The sequence below is a fragment of the Excalfactoria chinensis genome, chromosome 2 (assembly GCF_039878825.1).
Source record: "Excalfactoria chinensis isolate bCotChi1 chromosome 2, bCotChi1.hap2, whole genome shotgun sequence".
Classification (NCBI taxonomy): domain Eukaryota; kingdom Metazoa; phylum Chordata; class Aves; order Galliformes; family Phasianidae; genus Excalfactoria; species Excalfactoria chinensis.
Genome location: NC_092826.1, coordinates 123,807,229 through 123,826,506, shown reverse-complemented (window position 1 = coordinate 123,826,506; position 19,278 = coordinate 123,807,229). Strand labels below are relative to the sequence as shown.

General features: G+C 34.0%; 1 protein-coding gene across 1 annotated transcript in view; it reads right to left on the bottom strand.

Moving 5' to 3' along the window:
• Positions 1-18,927, bottom strand: part of MALRD1 (MAM and LDL receptor class A domain containing 1) — a 192,771-nt gene extending 173,844 nt beyond the window's left edge. Inside the window, exons 1-7 of the mRNA XM_072329837.1 lie at positions 18,771-18,927; positions 16,167-16,304; positions 12,463-12,557; positions 12,225-12,383; positions 9,647-9,740; positions 5,564-5,707; positions 1,813-1,970 (exon numbers count right to left, since the gene is read on the bottom strand). Of these exons, the coding sequence (XP_072185938.1) occupies positions 1,813-1,970; positions 5,564-5,707; positions 9,647-9,740; positions 12,225-12,383; positions 12,463-12,557; positions 16,167-16,304; positions 18,771-18,927 (945 nt within the window). The remainder of the gene's footprint in view (positions 1-1,812; positions 1,971-5,563; positions 5,708-9,646; positions 9,741-12,224; positions 12,384-12,462; positions 12,558-16,166; positions 16,305-18,770) is intronic.
• Between the last annotated feature and the right edge of the window lie 351 nt (positions 18,928-19,278).

The window sequence follows — 19,278 nt, the reverse complement described above, 5'->3', positions numbered from 1 at the left end:
CCCATTCTCACATCTGCCTTTCTTCCCTGTTTATTTGAATAAAGATAGCTTGTGGAAGTAAACTATTGACTTTTCTGCTTGCACCAGTATCCAGACTTCCTTGGGCTGTTTTCACACTGACATTGGCAAATCATTTCAGGGGTAGCAACTTTCCAAGTTATTGTAACCTGTATCAGACATTACGTTACCCTCTGATTTTATACAACTCCAGTAACCCAACAACATGCAATATTTTCCATCTTCACAGTTTCTCTGTAGTGTTTCTTTCATTACTTCTGTACAAATGGGTTAGACTCTCTAGTACATTCCTTGCTTCTCTTCCTGTCTTCTAGAAGGTTCAGTCTATCAGTTTTATTGTACTTTCTCCTGAGATTTATTTTGGTGTTAAAGGGAAGTTGTTCAAAATACCTTCTGTCTATTCCCCTTAATATGATATAACACTGCAAAAAATTTTTGTATGACTAAAATGAACAAGAATTATAAGATTTGTTTCTTTTTACAATTTCTTTTTCCTAAAATAATGCTACTCAGATTTGAGGAATAAAAGAGATTATCATGACTTTTTCTTATCAACTCATTTTCTAAACTACAGCATTTTTTATTTTTGACATCTCTCTACAGATACGTTCACATACTGCTGTGCAACTGCACTCATCATTTTGTCCCAGCTTTTTTCATCTCAGAGTAATTCAGAGCAAATTCTTATTTGTTCCTTCAAAATGATTAATGTACAGTCTTTTACTTCACAGTCTTTTACTTCTGCAGAGGAGTATATTGGCATGGTTTTTGCCAGCATTGCTGAACACCTGCTGAAAATTTAGTGTGTTAGAGTAAAAACATGCCTGCACATATAAACATAAGTTGAGATTTATTTTATTTTACTTTTAATATATATCCATCTATTTTGTGAGCCATTAAAGATATAAAGATTAAGAAGTTAGAAAACAGATATATAAGCTTATTACTTAATTGGAAACATAAACAAGTAAAAAAGAGAATACAATAGACTGAAGTCAGCAATATCTTATTTGAAAATGGAAAGCAAATAAGTTTTCAATTTATCAAATGATGAAGATCATTAATACTGCCAAATGTGAATACAGTCATGGGCTGAGGTAGAATATAATACATATATAAGCCTGAAGCACTGAAACTGGGAAGGAAAGAAGTACTAAATAAAGGATACATAGTGAATGAAATAACTGAAATCCAACATCAAAATGTGAGAAACATTAGCAAGATCACCTGTCCATTGGCAGAAAAATTCCAGAGTGAAATCTTGTATTTCACAAGGGTGTGAAGGAAATAACTGTTACTATTCAACTGTCATTTATGGTTCATTTTGATATGGTTATTGGATGTACTAATGGTAGAAGAAAATTACTGCACTACACCTTTCAGAAAAACGAATCAAGTGGCTAAGCAAGAGCTTTCTAGACATACTAAGTCAGTAACTTCATCCTGTTCCTTTGCAGAGAGCAAGCATAATTTAAGCATTCCTGACTGTTTTTCCCATTTCCAGTTCAGAAGGGACACCAGAAATTCTGCTACTATAGATTTTCCCCTCAAATTTCCAAATCATTTCAGTCTGTAATAGTTAGAGCCTCCCCTTGAAGTCTTATTGCAGAACATTCACCACCACACTAACTTATAGGAGACAAGCAAATATCTAGTTTTTACAGCTGCATTCATCAGTGAAACAGCACAAAGTGACTGTTCACAAAAACTAACTATTGCGTTTCCTTGCAGTTTGGCTGGAAAAAGCTGGGCTGTTGGATCTTGATCATTTGAACATGAATGCATGCTTCTTACCTGATTAGTATACAGCAATGCCTTGATAACACTGCTATCTGCCGTGGAGTACTGAAATTGAAAATGGCAGCTTTTGCTGGAGCATCGACACATGGAGCTGTTTAGATAAGCACTTCTGTATAATGCACTGTCATTAGCTTCTAGACACACCAAATGGCCTAAAACAACAAGCAAACAAACAAACAAAAAAAAACAAACCAATAACAAAAAACACAATGCACAATGCTTTTTCACAAAAACAGATCTTGTACTTCTCAGCCTTTGTTAATAAGGATTAACTGCAGCTAAAACATGGCCCCATTCCTCTTACAGCAGAATCTGACTGTCATGCTGATGATGTGACTTGGATGATACGTAAGCATTTCCTATTAAAAAGATAGATATACATCTGCGTTTTCCCCAGAAACCAAGAATGGCATCAGTTGACAGTATCTTAAACTTGTCACTTTGTGCACTAAAAGCTGTAAGCAGCCACACTTTGATACGTACTCTCAAATGTATTTGGAAACTTGGTTTTCTTCCTTTCTATTGCATTTTCCAGGAAACATCTTTTACAATAATACTTCTGCACAATTTCAAAATAAGGGGAAAAGTGTTCTTCCTCACTGCTATAGGAGGCAATAGCATCTTCACCATACGTAATTAAGGTCTTTAGTTCTCAGCCAGAATTTCTGCAACAAAGTGTTGAGAGCATATTGTCTTTCCCTCTGAAGCAGGAAAGCAATTTGTGCTCCTCTTGACCTATCGCCCTTTATAAAAGCATTCCTACAGAGATCTAAAAGAGTACTCCATCCCTTCAACAACATCTTTTATCTGTCAGAAATAAAAAGGCTAAATGCTTTATCAAATATAGCAGATCTTTTTCCTCCTCTCTCATGAGTCACTGAATATTTTGCTATCTTCTGAAGCAGCTGTTATAATAAACACTGATTAAAGGTCTTGAATTTGAAGTTTCTATATTCATGTGTCTGAATGCAAGTTATCTCAGATGCAGATGTTACCAAAGTTGTTTCAAGCTGAAGGGAGAAACTGTCATTTCACAAGGAAAAACTTTTTATAAGATACCACATTCTTTTCCTTTTGTTGTCAGCTTACTCTTCATATTATGTAGCCTTTCAGACCAAAATACATGCTTGCAATTTCATTGGATAATACCTTACTACTGTTGTAGTTCATAATTTGCAGCCACAACAGTTAAACATGATAGAAAGAAAATATTACAAATATAACCTATTATCTTTGAAAGAGATCAATAAATGCATCAAAGACCTTCTAGCTGTTTGTCTAGATTTATCTGACTTGTAATCTATGCTATTAATTTCTAGAGTAACAACTGATATAACTGAGTCAAAGAATGGGAGCTCTTCCTCTCTAGCAAGTTCTCTTCCATTGCAGGGCAGCTCTCTCTGAATGACTGACTCCCTTATAAACTCAACCACTCTGGTTGAAGAAGATTCAAATCTGACCTGCCGTTTCTACTATTTGGAGATAAACTTTGAAGAACTCCCAAGTCAGGAGCAAGAATCTTTAAAACAGTAACAACAAGGAATCTAATGCAACAAAATGGAGAAATATTCTAATGATCAGACTTTTTCATGTTTAAAATGAAATACCAATTTGAAAAGACATGAAGATGTAATTGATTATTTTTCTTCAATTTTATAAGCACTGCTTTTGTTACATAAAGAATTGGTTCCATTTGTTTCTTATTAAATAAATAAATGTTATTCCAAATGTAGGAAACTAGATTAATCCAATAACAGAATAAATTATGGAAGCGATATAGCATCCAGGAAACAACACTAAAGAAAAAACAAAAAAGTATTTTATGGACAGTTTTAAAGGAGAATATAAAACCTCTGTGAGAACCTTTGACCCTAGAGAAATTAACAGAAAAATTATAGAGAAAGTACAATATAACACTAGAGAAAAGCAGCAGTAAAAGAACAAAGAAAAAAGTCAGACAAGGACAAAACATTTTATTAAATTTAAGAATGCCAGGAAAGGAAGATTATTCAAAACCTATAAACAATCCTTTCTCTATAAAAATAATTGCCTAGATCACTGCTTCATAATTCATTTTCTTACCTATGTATAGTAGTAAAAACTTTGATGAAAATCAGAAACTAAAGCTTAGTCAAGTTCTATTTGCATTGCAAGTTCGAGCCATCAAGCATGATATTTTTGCTATTTGCATACCATTTGTCTAGGTTTTAGGATTTTATTTAATATCTCACCTTTTTTTATGCATCTAAAAAATCTGCATGAGTTCAAATGATTACTATATTGAGAGACACGCTGTCACAGTTCAGATTTTTCAATACATTCCAAAGTTAATGAAGAGTTAACTGTATTGACCCCTATTTGTTCTCCCATTTTCTTTTTTCCTTTACAATAGATATCAAAGGACAGAGAACTTCTCCAGCCTATTCTTTGTGTTATGTGTTCAGCCTTCTCTGTACAATATTTATACAATAATGCTCAAGGACCTATACAATAGACATTTCAAATTGCATTCTGCTTCAACAGAGTTCTTTTGTACCTTAGTACTGTAAAAGCTACTTACATAATTTTGGTGTCATTTCTGATTAACAAAAATACTGCCATAAAAGAGACACCCATACCAAGTACTAGCTCATAACAATACCAATTACTATCTCGTAACAATACCAATTACTTCTTGTTGTTAGATGTCCCTGTGGAAATTTGAAAGGTACTATGACTGATTTTTTTCTTTTCAAAATAAAATGTTTTACTAATCAGCATGCTCTCTGTTGTATAGAGATGCTATCTTTCAGAAACTCATTTTAATAGAACTTATACATTTTTTGATTAATATTCTACTGTAACTTGGCTTACAGTTTATAGAGGGCATTGAAATAAATGCTGAAAATTACCTTAAAATTGTTTCTCAAACCAAAACAATACCTAATCATTCTTTCTGCTGCTATCAGTGAGATGGAGCATACTTCTGTGGGCACAGAGATTAAACAGTAATACGTGCTATCAGTTCCTCAAAACTGCATACAAATTACACCATCACAAAATAAATAAATAAATAAATGTTACTTTGTTTGGCCCTCTGAAGACAGATTCTGTTGAAAAACCAAACTTTTGCCTGGTATGGCATTTCCATTTCATGTTACAATACACACATCCATATCCATTAACCTTTCCAAAGACTTTTTACATAAATCTGTAGATAAGCACTACAAAAACAAGCTTCGAAAGCAAGTTTCCTTATTTCTGAAAATGTCAACAATATTACTTCTGTTTTGTCTTTAATATCATAATTCAAAATGTTTTTTTTTCTCTATTGTTCACTTGTAAAGGTTTAACGTTAACTTCCTAATCACATGCTTAGAGTAGTACTACACAAGTAAAGCACTCAGGCCTCAAAACAAAACAAAACAAAAAAACAAACAAACAAAAAACAAAAAACAGAAAAACACACAAAGCAAAGGAACCATGCCAGAACTTCAGTGAATTTAAATTCACCAAAGACCTGTTGCACAGATCTCATACTAAGAATTAAGTATAGAGTAAACCTATTATTAGTTTATGCTGAAATTCTTGAATTAAAATCTCCTAAATCTTACTAGCACACATGTTCACAGCATCCTTACTAAATAGTCGAAGCACATACTTGTCATGCTCATGCTCTATTTCCACACTGGGTTACCACTTTTTCCCAAAATGCACTAAATTGTCCATGACAGCTAGGAACTACACATTAAGTTAAGGTTCTCACCTTTAGTGTCATTGCTGTGATCTTTCACAGAGGAACAGGAGGCAATCTTGTGCTCAGATTGCAGTTGTGCCCACAAAGCAGGCACAACTGGCTGATCTGAATTCCACTCGCACATGGTAAGCTCAAAGTTGGAAGTCTGTAGCACTAAGAGACAAAGGAAAGCAATCACTCAGCTTCTTAACTTATTATTTATCAGACTATTTCTCTATGGAAACATATGCTTGTTAAATCAGCAGTTTCTCTGCCTCTGGTTTCCTCAATTGTTCAGGCTATTGATGCGAGCTATTTAGTATTTCAGGCTGCTGTCTTGAGTAATACTATTTAAAAAATAAACACTTTCCTTAAAAATGAATGATTTTTACAGAGCAGTGGGCTGGTAGTTGTGTTAGCTGATCATTGCAACTTTGGTGAGTTCATTCCCACAAATAGCATTGCCAGGAAATATCAAAAGTGACGTCATTAAGAAAAAATCATAAAATCACTTCAAACTGAGAATTTCAGTTTAACAGAATTTCCATAATCCTTGCAACAAAAGACTTCATTTTAGAACCAAAAGATTCTGAACACACCACCAAACATTTAAGAATTTTTAAATTCTTGAAGCTTGAGATGTCAGATGGTAGATGTAAACTGTTGTGTAATTAACCATGGTTGGAGGAAGAAAGTCATGATTTTAAGCAGAATTGAAATACAAAATTGTCCACTTCTCAACATTATTTCAGTGTAAAAGCAATCTTCTAGTTAAGATGAACTTTTAAATTGAAGTCAAAATATCTTAGAGAGAACAAAAAGATTTCTAATGATTTGGAGAAAGCAATTTATGTTGTTATATATACACATTACTGTCTATCACATCTCAAAGTCATGATATTCAGAATACTGATATCTCAGTAGTACATCCTGTCCAACTGGTGCTATCACCCTGTTGTTTAGTCCATTTATTCTAATGTTGCATAAGAATATTCCCTTTTCTTCAGCCAAGTGTATCAACTGTGAAGAGCTTGCTGGCAACTTATTTCACATAGAAAAGGCAAAGTCCTAGAATGGCTCATATAAAAATTGATTTTGCCAAATTTCAACACTTGAAGAGAGTTGCAAATAAACTCAAAGGGAGACTTGAGTTCATTGTTAAACACTAATTATTAGAAATATTTCAATTAATTTGGCATTTTTAAATTCACTTATAAATATTTGAGGATGTTTCCTTTGCAAATAATGGCTCTTGAAACAAAACTCTTATTTTCTAACATGTAATAACAGTAACTTTTTTTTTTTTATAAAAAACGTCCATCCCCTATATAATTCATTTTAATGACCTCACATGAAGTTCTTCATTTTTTATATTAAAGGTTATATCCTTACATGAACAGAATTAACTAAGCAGTTGTGTTTAGCAGGGATGATGCTGGTTGTAAAAACTCATCCATGATTTTTTTTTAAGAAGTTCAGAAGTATTATGTATACAATACTGCAGTTTTTCAGGGGAGATAAAAAGGAAAAAAATAAAATAAAATCATGCTAGTATTGCAGACAAGATATATAGTTTTTACACTGCAAGCAGCATCAGGAGGACAACACAAATACCTCATTCTCCCCCATAGTATTTCAGTTTCATGCCTTCAGTGTCTTTGTTCTCATGCCTGTGGCAAAATCAGTCCTAATAAAGGAGTTCTTTGTATATGCTTTGCCAGTATTCAAGAGGGATGTCTTAAGGGCAATTGTAGATACATGGATAAGAATATAAAACCTTTAAAAGAAACATCTACTTGAGTTATAATTATAGCAGATCATGTTAAATCTGTTCCAGAATGTAATTTTACTATTTTCTATTTGATAGCTAAAGTAGTAATTTTGTGTGATAATTGAAGCAATTTGACAACTGTTGGGAAGAAAATAAAACTAGGATATTTTAAATTGCTATGCTCAAAATTGTTTGCATATTTGCATTTTGGGGATAGAAAGGCAGGAAAAAATAAATAATAAAAAAAAAAGACTTCAAAACATCATAAAATTACATTTGTTTTTACCATGAAAATTTGGATCAGAAAACTCCTAAAAACACAAAAGCATAAGCTGCTTTATTCATGATCCTAACAACACAGTCATACTAATAAATACATATGCACAATTCAGTTCACGTATGTTTACGCTGGCATTGCAAATCTGGAAGATTTCATGAATTTTATCTACAAATTTAAAAGAAGACCAGTTGTATAAAAGCTTAACCAGATACAGAAAAAAAGTTACTTCTAATTCAAGCTACCATTAATCTGACCTTTTATTTTAATTATTGGAAGATGTTCCACAGTAAAATTACTCTTTCAGGGAGAAAATTAACATTGTTTGACCTGTTCCTTAGCTGCTGTGAGCAACTTAGATTTCTCCTAATGACATTCAATTCACATGTTGGCACACAGGATAAGAATGGACTCTTATTGGACTAATTCTGAATGCTACAGTTTAATCTGTGTACTTCACTACACATTTCAATTGTTGTCATCTAAGGTAACTTTAGCACATGGATTTATAGGCACTGTTGAGTATATGTTTATTTCTATTTTTAATGTTTTTTCTCTTTGAGACAGTATTTCATCTCTGTGACTGCTATGCTTTTCGTTTCTGTTTGCTTTAGAAGCTCTTTTCTTATGGAAAGAAAGAAAATCAGCATATTTTTATGGAGAGACTGATATAAACCCACTGAAGTAATTGTGCACATTGTTAGATTCTAGCAATGCTTTCTTATTTACTTTCTTTTCTTAATATTTTCTTCAGAAATCCTCCAAGGAATAGAACAAAGCTGGGAGAATCCTACATGTGTCTTCTTTTTTTCATTGGCAATTTCAAATTCAACTTTGTCTTAATTCACAGACAAGTATGCATATAGTTTTAAATTAGTATCCTTGCTCATTTAAGTAGCACTGTTAGGAAACCTCTACAAAACAGATTTGCAACAACATGAAAACATTTATATGAATTTAGCTTTTGCAGCAGTTCATTTAAAAAAAAAAAAAAAAAGTCAAAACATGGAAAGACTTACTTATACAACTGAGTCTAGTTAGCTCAAACTTTTTTTTTCTACAATAGAGATCTCCTTTGCACGCCTGAATCTTTACACTAAGATCTGTGTCTCAGTCTTACTACAATCTGCTTCTGATTGCTCAGCACTCTAAAATGTTAACCACATGCATCTATTTTCCCAATGGAACCTCTGGAGAAATTTGTTTTAAACTACAGTACAAAATAATAATAATAATAATAAATAAAATGAAACAAAATAAAAAAATAAAATAAAATAAAATAAAATAAAATAAAATAAAATAAAATAAAATAAAATAAAATAGAAAAAAAATATATTTCTGAAACGTAACTGGTTATGTGTCCAGCATATCAGAGGTAGGAAGCAAAAGGGAATCTCTGAACCAGAACCATACTGAGCTGAGGCTGTGGCCTGAGTACAACCCTGCAATCCTCTTCTGTAATACAGAGCAGCAAGTAATCTAATTTTTGCTAGGATGGGTTGCATTCTTTTCCCATGAAACTGTGTTGGGTTAAAAAGCGAAAGACTAAATGTTTTGCCGAAGAATCTCAACATGCACGGATGGTTCAGCTGCAGAGTTGACTATCCTGACACTACAGCTCTTGGATGTAGCAGAGCAGAACAAAATAAACCCCCCTACAGCTGAGCAGCAGGAACTTTCACATTTTTAAAAATAAACACAAGTGCTTTGGGAATTTCCCTAAACCCAGCTCCAAAGCTGTTCCTGAGCTGTATGAAAATATCAGTTCTTTGGTCTGATTTTGGCCACAGATTCTTTCTGCCCAATGAGACCGTAACGTTCTCCTATGCTGGTATAGTGTAACATACTAGACTTCTCAAGGGATTTATTGTCATTTTTTGTAACTCCATTTATATGTTATTTGACAGATGATTGTTTAGAGGAATGGAAATTAGTCACTAAAAACACTTTCTGAGTTAAGAAAGTCTTTAAGTACCATATGGCTCTCCCTCCTTTGTATTTCTCTTCTAATCAGAGCAAAAAGCAAAGAAAAATGAACAATTTCCTGAAAAATGATTATGCTTACCAGATGCTAGAGAACATCCTTCACTGAAAGAAACATCATCAATAGCAACTGTTTCATTTTGTCTCTGGTTCTCCACCATCCCACGGAAGATAACCTGCAGAGTTTAACATGAAATCAACAAGAAATGATATTCACCAGTGCAACAGATGAAGGAGCAAAATCAAACAAATTTTACTAGAAAGGATCTGGGAAGCACAACAAAATATATTAAAATCTAAGCAGGGATCATAACACTTGGGAAATAGAAAGGACTGTACATTTTATCAAACCGTTCTTCTCTCAGAGAGTAGAAATATGAATGTTTTCTGGTTGCTTTCAAAATTTACCAGTGACCTGGAACAAAGTCAGGGCAACAAATACCTTTTCAGTTTAGAAGCCTTTCATCAACCAGTTTTCAGCCAAAACAAACCTTGAAGAGTACTCAGAATGGAAAGCAAAACTCAACATTTATTCTGTTCCAATATTACAATAGTGATGCTTTTCCTAAAAACATCTTCTATTGAAATGAAGCTACAAATATTATTCAATTCTGTGTAAAAGGCAGGTTTAAACTTACTGCATTGAAATAGGAGGGAGCTGAGCAACCACACTCCTTGGAAAGCAGCAAATATCCATAGTACTAAATGTTAGGGGTAAGGAAATAACAGAAACAGAAGTGAAACCTTAAGTCGTGAACCAGTTCCCTTAATGAAACTTGTGAAAAAGAAATTTGGTGTGAGTGGAAGGGAGAAAAAAGTAGCGCAGGAGAGCAAATAAGAATAGTTTGCCACAAAGGAGGCGAACCAGACCAGCTGAGATTGTAGCGTGTTGGGCAATTGAAGTGGTAATATTATTAACTTTTCAGAACTTTGAAATTTTTGAAAGCCAAATCCCCAAGCTGTACTCTATAATATATGCTTTTTAAAAGAGTGTATTTACTTATTTGAGCAGAAGGAAGGAGAAACAAAAAGTATTAGTCAACATCAGTGACTGTCAAAGAAAATAAGCAGCTGAGGCTGATTTTAATTAAAATCTCACCTGTTATTCATGACAAATTGATGCAAAATACTAAAGCACTCTATTTCAAAAAGATTTCTACTCAGGGAAAAAAAAAAATAAATCTCATTTCCTATTCTTTTTTTTTTTTTCCACTCAAAATTTAATCAGTAAAAAGAAATGCTCTAAATACCAAATCTGAAATTATAATCAAAATAATAAACATGACAATTAAATTCATATTCATAATAAGGTTAAAGATTTTAATTATTTTGTTAGTTAGGAACGGGAAATAATTATATTTCTAATAGTTTCATTGCAATTGGAATTTTTCATGTTGATGTAAAGAACAGGTATGATTACTAGTCATTTGATAAGAGCCTTTGACTTTTATTTTTGCAAAGCTTGAAACATTTTCTTGAAGAATGATGCAGACAGCCCTGAAGGGCTAAAGATCTCATAGAAGGAAAAGTTCAGAAGCACAAGTAAACTGCATGACCAGCATCCTGCAAACTGTAACTGGAGGGAAAAGTTGCAAACAAAGAAAAACTCAGGCTTGTTCTATGGATTTGGTGACATGCCCAGCTACATTCCTTTAGTCAATTGTAATGATTACTGCAGCAAATTTGACATCTGTCTCTTTAAAGCTGGATGCTCCAGCTCACTTTACAGAAGCCAAAACATAACAAGGTTTGCAATCTGCAATCTAGTTAGGATTTGATCCAGAAATTTTGAGGCAGGAAGATGATGTACTTTATTGAACATTCACAAAGCCAGTCAATTTTCTAAACAATATGAAGAATGAAAAGTATAGAAAGAAACCCTTCCAGTACAATCTTGCATTGCTAAGCAACTGCTTACGTCAGATAGAGCTAAGTTTCCAACAGATAACAACACTGATACTTGAGTTAGGTGCATGTTTTTGTAACATACATCCTCAGATGGAGTTGTGCAGACAAATATTGTTTCAAAACTCAAGATCCTGGAGTTTTACCTCTGCAAGTGAAATAATATTGTTACTCTTATATTTTATAGAAACAAGGTTGTGCCCTTACAACTTCAGGTTTGTACACTAAGCAAATCCGTGCAGCTTTAAGCAATAACATCATATGAATGCATTCTGTGATAAAGGCTCAGTTACCATAAAAAAAATATATAGCTACAACAAATAGTTCAGTGTTTGTCACCTGATGCATCACTAGATAGCCGAAGCTATCAGTACAGAACAGTATTTCATAGACAGTATACTTATAAATTAAACCTCAATTTAACAATACAGTTAGACTGAGCCTATAAGCATATTTTATTGAAGGTTAAGATTCCAAGATATCACTTCTATCAGCAGATACATAGTTTACAGTGCAATAGGATACTCTTATTTAAGATGCATGTACATTTTAAGTAAGGTTTATCATCACCTTTTACACCAGATAAGTGAGAACAAACAGCATTTATTATGCCAGTCTTAAGCTTCCAAATAACTCATCTTTTTTATATTTTGTGACGTTTCCCAATTACAGAATATTTATATTTGTCTTACTAGAAAAAATGAATTTAGAAACCTACCATTATCTTCAATTTACAGTCAACTCATGATACCAACCTCAAAATTTTCAGTGCTATTGACTGTGATGGTTTTTGCTTTCCAGTGGCTTTCCAGTTCTCCTGAGTCATGCCAGATGTGTTTAATAGTATCTTCAGAGTGCTTTTGAAGCTCCACTATCAATACTCCACTCTGACTGATCCAATACTGAAATGTAATCTAGCACAAAAGAAGTTATAATTATTACACTGAAGTGCTATGACAAAAAGCCAAAATAAAGGACAATGCATCAAAATACCTGGCAAACGTGTTCTTCATCAGTTGGAAGCAAAACATTGGACCTTAATGTTGCAGAAGACGATCTCATTTCAGAGGATAACGAAAGGAAATAAGCTATTAAAATAAATATATATATATAAATTTGGGGAACTATAACTGTAAAACAAGAAAAGACACATTCAAGTATGAATTAGTAACTTAAATGTCAACTAGAACTTTTTTGATAAAAAAGATTCATGGCTCACTCATAGCCATTGTATGCCAAGCTTTCCCAAATCTTGACATATTGCTTCTGGCTTAAGTTCCCAATAAACTGCAAAATTTTGGAACAAAACTAAGACTTAGTAAGCTGGTCAAAGAACTTAACCAGTTGAATATTTTGTATATTTCATGCCTAAACAAAAAACCCTTGTGACCTATAGCAGCTCAAGTCTTTGAGGAAGTAGAGAATGAAGGACATGAGAGGATGTTACAGTGCTCCACTCTTTCGGAGAATGTGGTATGCTTCTGGCTGCTCAGGAAATTTCCTCACAGCAGAGAGGAGGTTCTGGTACCCCAATGCTTGGATCCCAAATGAAGGAAGTGTCATTCTCAGAATCTACCATTATCCTTGTGTTACAAAATAAGTCCAAATTAAATCTTTGCCTTACTTGAAAGTATAGCAGCTCATCAAGAGCAAGGGAAACATAGTTGGAACTATACATCTTCCTAGAAGATTTCAAACAATCATGCTAACAGATTTCAGAACATCAGATACCACTAGTCTAAATTTTGCTTTTCCATAATGTGAAGTTTTCAGATATGTTGAATTTTAAATTTAAAGGATGCAAGGAGCAACAAAAGGAGAGAGAGAAAGAGGAAAATCATTGACAAAATGCTACAAGTCCAGCTCAACGAGCAATTCCTTCCAGAGAAGCATATTGCACTTTTGCATTCCTTTTAGATATTAAGCCCCAAATAGCTACTCCATCAGTACTTTTGGAGCCTGTCAGCCACAAGGATACTCCTTCTACCTACAATAATTTGTGGATTGGTGGCTTAGTAAGGCCCTCTCTGACAGCAAAGTTACATCAGGTTTCCTACTTGGGACTTTTTTCTTTTTCTTTTTTCTTCCCTAAAGATAAATATATATGAACTGAAAAGAAACAAACAAACAAAAACAATCAGAATCTGTGGTAGGTGAAATCTAAGTCATAGATGGAGAACTTGTAATCTTATGAAATTCTCCGATCAGCAATTTTGTATTCAAAGTCTATATGGATAAAAGATTTTGATTCATAAAATTTTGTTGTTTTTGATTTTTTTAGTGTCTGTCACTAAATTTTTCAACTACATTATCAATGAAAATAAAGAACCAAGTAGGCAGGCAAAGCTAAAGAGAACCAGCTGAGTGCTCGTAAATGGTTAAATTAGTGAACAAATGACTTTGCTGCTAATTTGTGTGCAATTACCTATTGTGACAGCAGGAACTCTTCCCTCCTATGCTCTGCTGTAGGACTTCATTGTAAATGTACAATATATTTCCAGTCTTTAAGCAGGAACAAATATAAAACAGATTACACAGTCTGCTAAGTCTCTAGGAATGGGAAATTTTGAAAGCTTGCTGGCCTTAAGTAGCTGAATAAGTTTCTTCACCACAAATTCTTTACAAGATACTGGATATAGGCAGGAATAGCTTCCAGGTCTTTGCTGACTGCTGGTGCAACATACTACTAAGCACACACAGACTCTGGAAATTTCAGCTAGACTAATATTGTTGCCTAATTTATTTTGATTTTAGCCAAGATTTTATTAGATTTTTATTACATTGAGCTTGTTTGTTTCTTGATTATAAGAAATTATATTGTTCTGTCATTATGTTGCAAAACACTTGATTTTTAACTTGTGCTTAAAATAGTTTATTTTACTTTATGAAAATGTTTTGGTATTAACCCAGATTTTTCTGCTAACATCAGTTTAACCCAATATTTGTGTGCCTCCGGTGGCGCAGTGGTAGAATTGCTGCTTGAAACACCAGAGACCCGGGGTTCGAATCTCCCCTGTGGCGCAAGTGGCAGAAATGCTGCTCTGCTACACAGAAGGGCTCGAATCCCGGGAGTTGGACTCGATGATCTCTAAGGTCCCTTCCAACTCGCACGATACTATGATAATATTTATTTGAAGAGTCTTATTTTCAGAATACATGGTTGAAAATTTGCTTGTATGCATTATAAAGAAAAAGTTCTTAAAAGCATTTCACAGAATCACAAAATCATAGGGGATCAGAAATTTGAAGCCCCTTGCTAAAGTAGTTTCCCTACAATAGGTTACACAGAGTTAGGGTCTTCAGTATCTCTAGAGACTCCATACATCTCCAGGAAGTTTGTTCAGTCCTCTGTCATCCTCATAGTAAAGCAGCTCTTCCTCATGTCTTTATGGAACTTCTCGCGTGCCAGTCTGTGCCTATTGCCCTTTGTCCTGTTACTGCGCAACACCGAAAAGAGCCTGGCCCTATTTACTTGGCTCGGTCACATTAGATATAAATAAACAAACAACTGTTCCAGCCATTCACCTCTAAGTCTACAATTCACATTAATTGTTAAATGGAACTGTTAGTTCTTTGGTATCTTCTGTAGTACATAGGAGATAGCTCTTGCTTGAGAACAGTAACATTTCTACATCCCCAGATCATGACAATTTAAGAGTGAGGTCAAAACACCTGTAGGCTTGCCTACAGTGACAATTTAGTCTTCTGTAAGTTGTATTGCTATATACTCTCTAACATTTTATGCCTGCCATCCTGTGCATGTTCTGAGGACTCAAAACCACTACGGTGGCTGTGAGAAGTGAGTGGAAGTGGATGGATAAGGAGAAAGAGACAATATAGGAAAACATGGAGAAGATAATCAGTTTGGATAATAAGCCTACATCTTTTCTTTGATAATAGAGTGCTCCAACAAATTGTTAAACTCTTTCTTTGCTTTCTTACAAATAATCTTTCTGAAAGCTCAAAAAAGCAGGAATTGTAACTAAATTGTAACAAGTCAATTTAAGTTTAAAAGAAATTTAAGTACTCCAGAAAAAAAGAAGACAGATTTTGGAAAGTAAGGTTAACCTGATAAAATAACAAGCATAAGGGATATATATCTCTGGGGACAGGGACAGTTAAGTAGTCTGTTGAGGGTATAATCTTTAAACAAAGTGAAAATATAATAAATTTTAGAGAATGTGGCTCAGGATTGGCTATGAAATCTCTTCCAATAATCACACTCTCTCAAAATATTTGAAACAACAACACAGGTCACAGATGACATATACACACACTTTGGCATTCAAAAATCAAATGCAAATATATCTCAGGGCAAGGGGTTCAACTGTAATTTCTAAAATTTGTAAATGTAATGACTGACATTATGACATGATATCTCTGTAACAGATAAGGATCATTCAGGCAGGTAAATGTGATTTGATGATTGATTACTTATTCCTCCTGGACAACAAGAGCAGGAAACTATTTCTTTCCACCCTCTTCCCTTCAAGTATTCCTTCACCCCCCCAGAATTCTAGACTACTCTGATTATAAGCACCTAGAAAGCTCTTGTGTCCAGGTTTCTGTTTTATCTCAGAAAGCAACATGACAAAAGTGAATAAACCTATCAAGAAAATAGTAACTTAAGCAAATAATACAGAACTAAGTAACTTGTAAAAAACCATTCTTCCTTCAATGAAGGCAAGGATTCTTACTAGAGTCATTCCCATTGTGGTCAGAATATGGTGGTCCCACACCAGAGTTGCCATTTCTTCTAATCCATCCAGGATGTAAATTCACTTCATGAAGATGTTTGCATAGGTCAGTTTCAAAATCACATTTTTCAGAGGAACCTAAATTGAAAGAAATTCAGAAGGGCAGATATGTGGGAGTGCATCTGGATTTCATTCACCATGTGGCAAATATTTGTCAGCTTTTTCCCACATGCAGAAGAGAAGGGCAAGGTAAGGCTTTGTCTTCTAAGTGTGATTCTGATTAGATACCTGGAGTACCCTCATGCTGCCTTACAAATTAGCTGCTCACACCACACCCTTGACAATACTTTTGGTGTATTTTATATTATTATTACAGTTCACTAATCCTTTTAAATCACATTGCAAGTTCATCTTTTAAAGTCATGCTATGATATCCTTCCTATCCAGGAAGGTCAGAAGGAAGAAGTGTGCAGGATGTACAATATATTTTTTTCTCAGAACTATCTGCAAATAAACATAAAATAAAGTATGAGAAAAAATATCAAATTGGCAGAAACAAGTTGCTACTTAAGGTTCTATTTCAGGTACATCTGCTTATAAAACTTCATTTGTGGATATTCTGAAAGCAAAATATTTTAAGACTGTTTATAGTGAATATTTTTCATAAAATTTTTGAGGTTTAAATGAATTACTAAAAGAGACTGTAGGGTTTATTTCACTTCTTTTCCAATGCTGTGGCAAAACACAAATAAACCACATCTGGAGTCCTAAATAACTATAAAAATGCATCATCCAACATCCCATCTTTGTTTTAAGTCCAGTGTAGAACATCCTGAAATCTGTTCAGGGTACAGAGAGAACAGTAGGGACCTATCTCAAACAGATGATCGCAAAGCAGAAGTAAAGTAGAATAATAACTTTGCAAAATTCCCAGATCAGAACAGTGTGTGGCAGATGGGCAAACATTCAGATTGACACCCTGATTTCTCTCCGTGTTTGACAGCTAGCTTCTGCCCCAGAACAACCCAGACCATTATCTAAGCAGCCAGAGATGACAGCCCATCATGCAGAGTTTCACAGCACATCCTCATCTCCCTATTTTAAATTGAACAGGTTTTCTCATTTGGCATTTATTTCTTCCAGTAGGATACTATTATTTTTTAACTGATCTTTGGAGCAACCTTCTCTACTTGCATTTTAAGTGTTTATATGTGGTGGTATTCACTGAAACATGGTTAAAAAGCCTGCATAAAAATTAATGAGAGTATGCATATCTTGCTGAGTATTCTATTAGCATAATATAAGATGTGGCCCAGAGGAAGTGCTTTTTCCTCTAGAGAAACCAAAATCAAGCACAGTTAAGGTTTCAAGTTAATGTAGTGAAAACATAAAATATCCATGTCTTCTGGAAATGATATGCTTAACCTGAGATATGTCTATCATTGGGGAATTCAACAGGCATTTCAGCCAGTGGCATTTAGAATGTTTTAGTGCAGCACGATGAAGTTACAGAATTTACTGGCACACAGTATAGTGTTAACTACTGTCTTATTTGCAGAGGAACTAAGAAGAAGTATCCCAGAATTGATTCTGGACTTCTGTACCAAACATATATCTGCATTATATTTTGATAAATGAGAAGTTCATTGTCAAAGAAAAGTTCAAGGCATCTGGGCACACAGATTAAGGAATCTGGATTTGATTTGCTACTCTTTCTCCCAGATATCAGATGAATGCTCTTATTATTTACATATTCCAGTTAATATGTGTGCACAGGCAAACACAAGTTCACCTGAAGATTTTAAAATTAAATTCCCCAAATCCAACAAACATAGTGGCTTTGTTTACTGCATCATGAAGAGAAGAACTTAAATAAGACTTTAATAAAAATTTGAAGTTACAAGAAATCCAAGTCCTTCATAGAATCATAGAATCATTCCTTCCAGGCCAAATCAATGATCTTCAGTGAACAAGACTATCTACTGCATTGCATGAAATAATTTTCAGAACAGTTTTGTTGCACTGTTCTGAAATATTAGATTTCTGTTGCAAATTTACTCAGACTTTATTATCTGAATTCACTTTCATTGTTCAGATTCCCTAAAGGAAAAGAGCAACAGCCATATTTATAGTCTCTTGATGTTGCAGTGGTTAAGCTAGGACCATCCATTCATAAATTCAAGATAATTTCTTATTTTTTTCATAGGAAGAAAAAAATATATCCTCTGAACATTTCAATTTACAATATTTGACACTAGTTACAAGAACATTGTTTTTTGTTAAGCCTTAACAGAGACATAGGGTATAAAATCTGAATTTCAGCAAATAATTTTAACATAAATTAGGGTAGCAATATTTGTAAAACATACTTTGAATTGTAAATGGATGGGGAGTCACTCACTTTGCTACATGACACCAGCATAAAGATTTACAAATGAGGTACAGCATATACACAGAAACAGAAGCAAAAAAAATAAATCAAGGAAGAAACTGAGACAGAAGAAAAAGGAGAAGCAGAAAGAATAAATCTCAAATACTTTCCTAAATGAATAATTTCCCCCCCCACCTTGTATCATGCTTACAATTAAACCCACTCAGGCTTACCTTGTCTCTCATCACTTCTGCACTGGTTGGTGAAAACACACAGCTCTCCAGCTGGAGCAGAGGAGCCATCACCACATTGCCACTCCCTTCCTGCAGGTGAACCAATATCTGACAGAGCAATACAGTATAACACACACAAGCATATGGATTTGTTCATGGGCTACGCTACTATCCAAACTTTCACTTTGAAAAGAATTACTTTTTACTGTCTAGTATTTGTTGAGAAGTTTCTCTGAAAAAAGTCAGTGTCTGCACACATCTCTCAGACTTCTTCAGAACGTCACTTTCCAAACCCACAGCTTAATGAAACATGGCTTCTGTGAAGCAGTGACTTTCAACGCTGTCTTTGAATAATATTTAACTTAATTATAACATTGTTTTATGACTAAAAAAAATTGTGGTGCATGCTGTGCAAGTCTACTGTGTATCATTAACTTATTGACAGAATTTATTGCCGGATAGCTTGCAAACATGAGATAAGAAAGTAACATGACCACACAGGAGAATT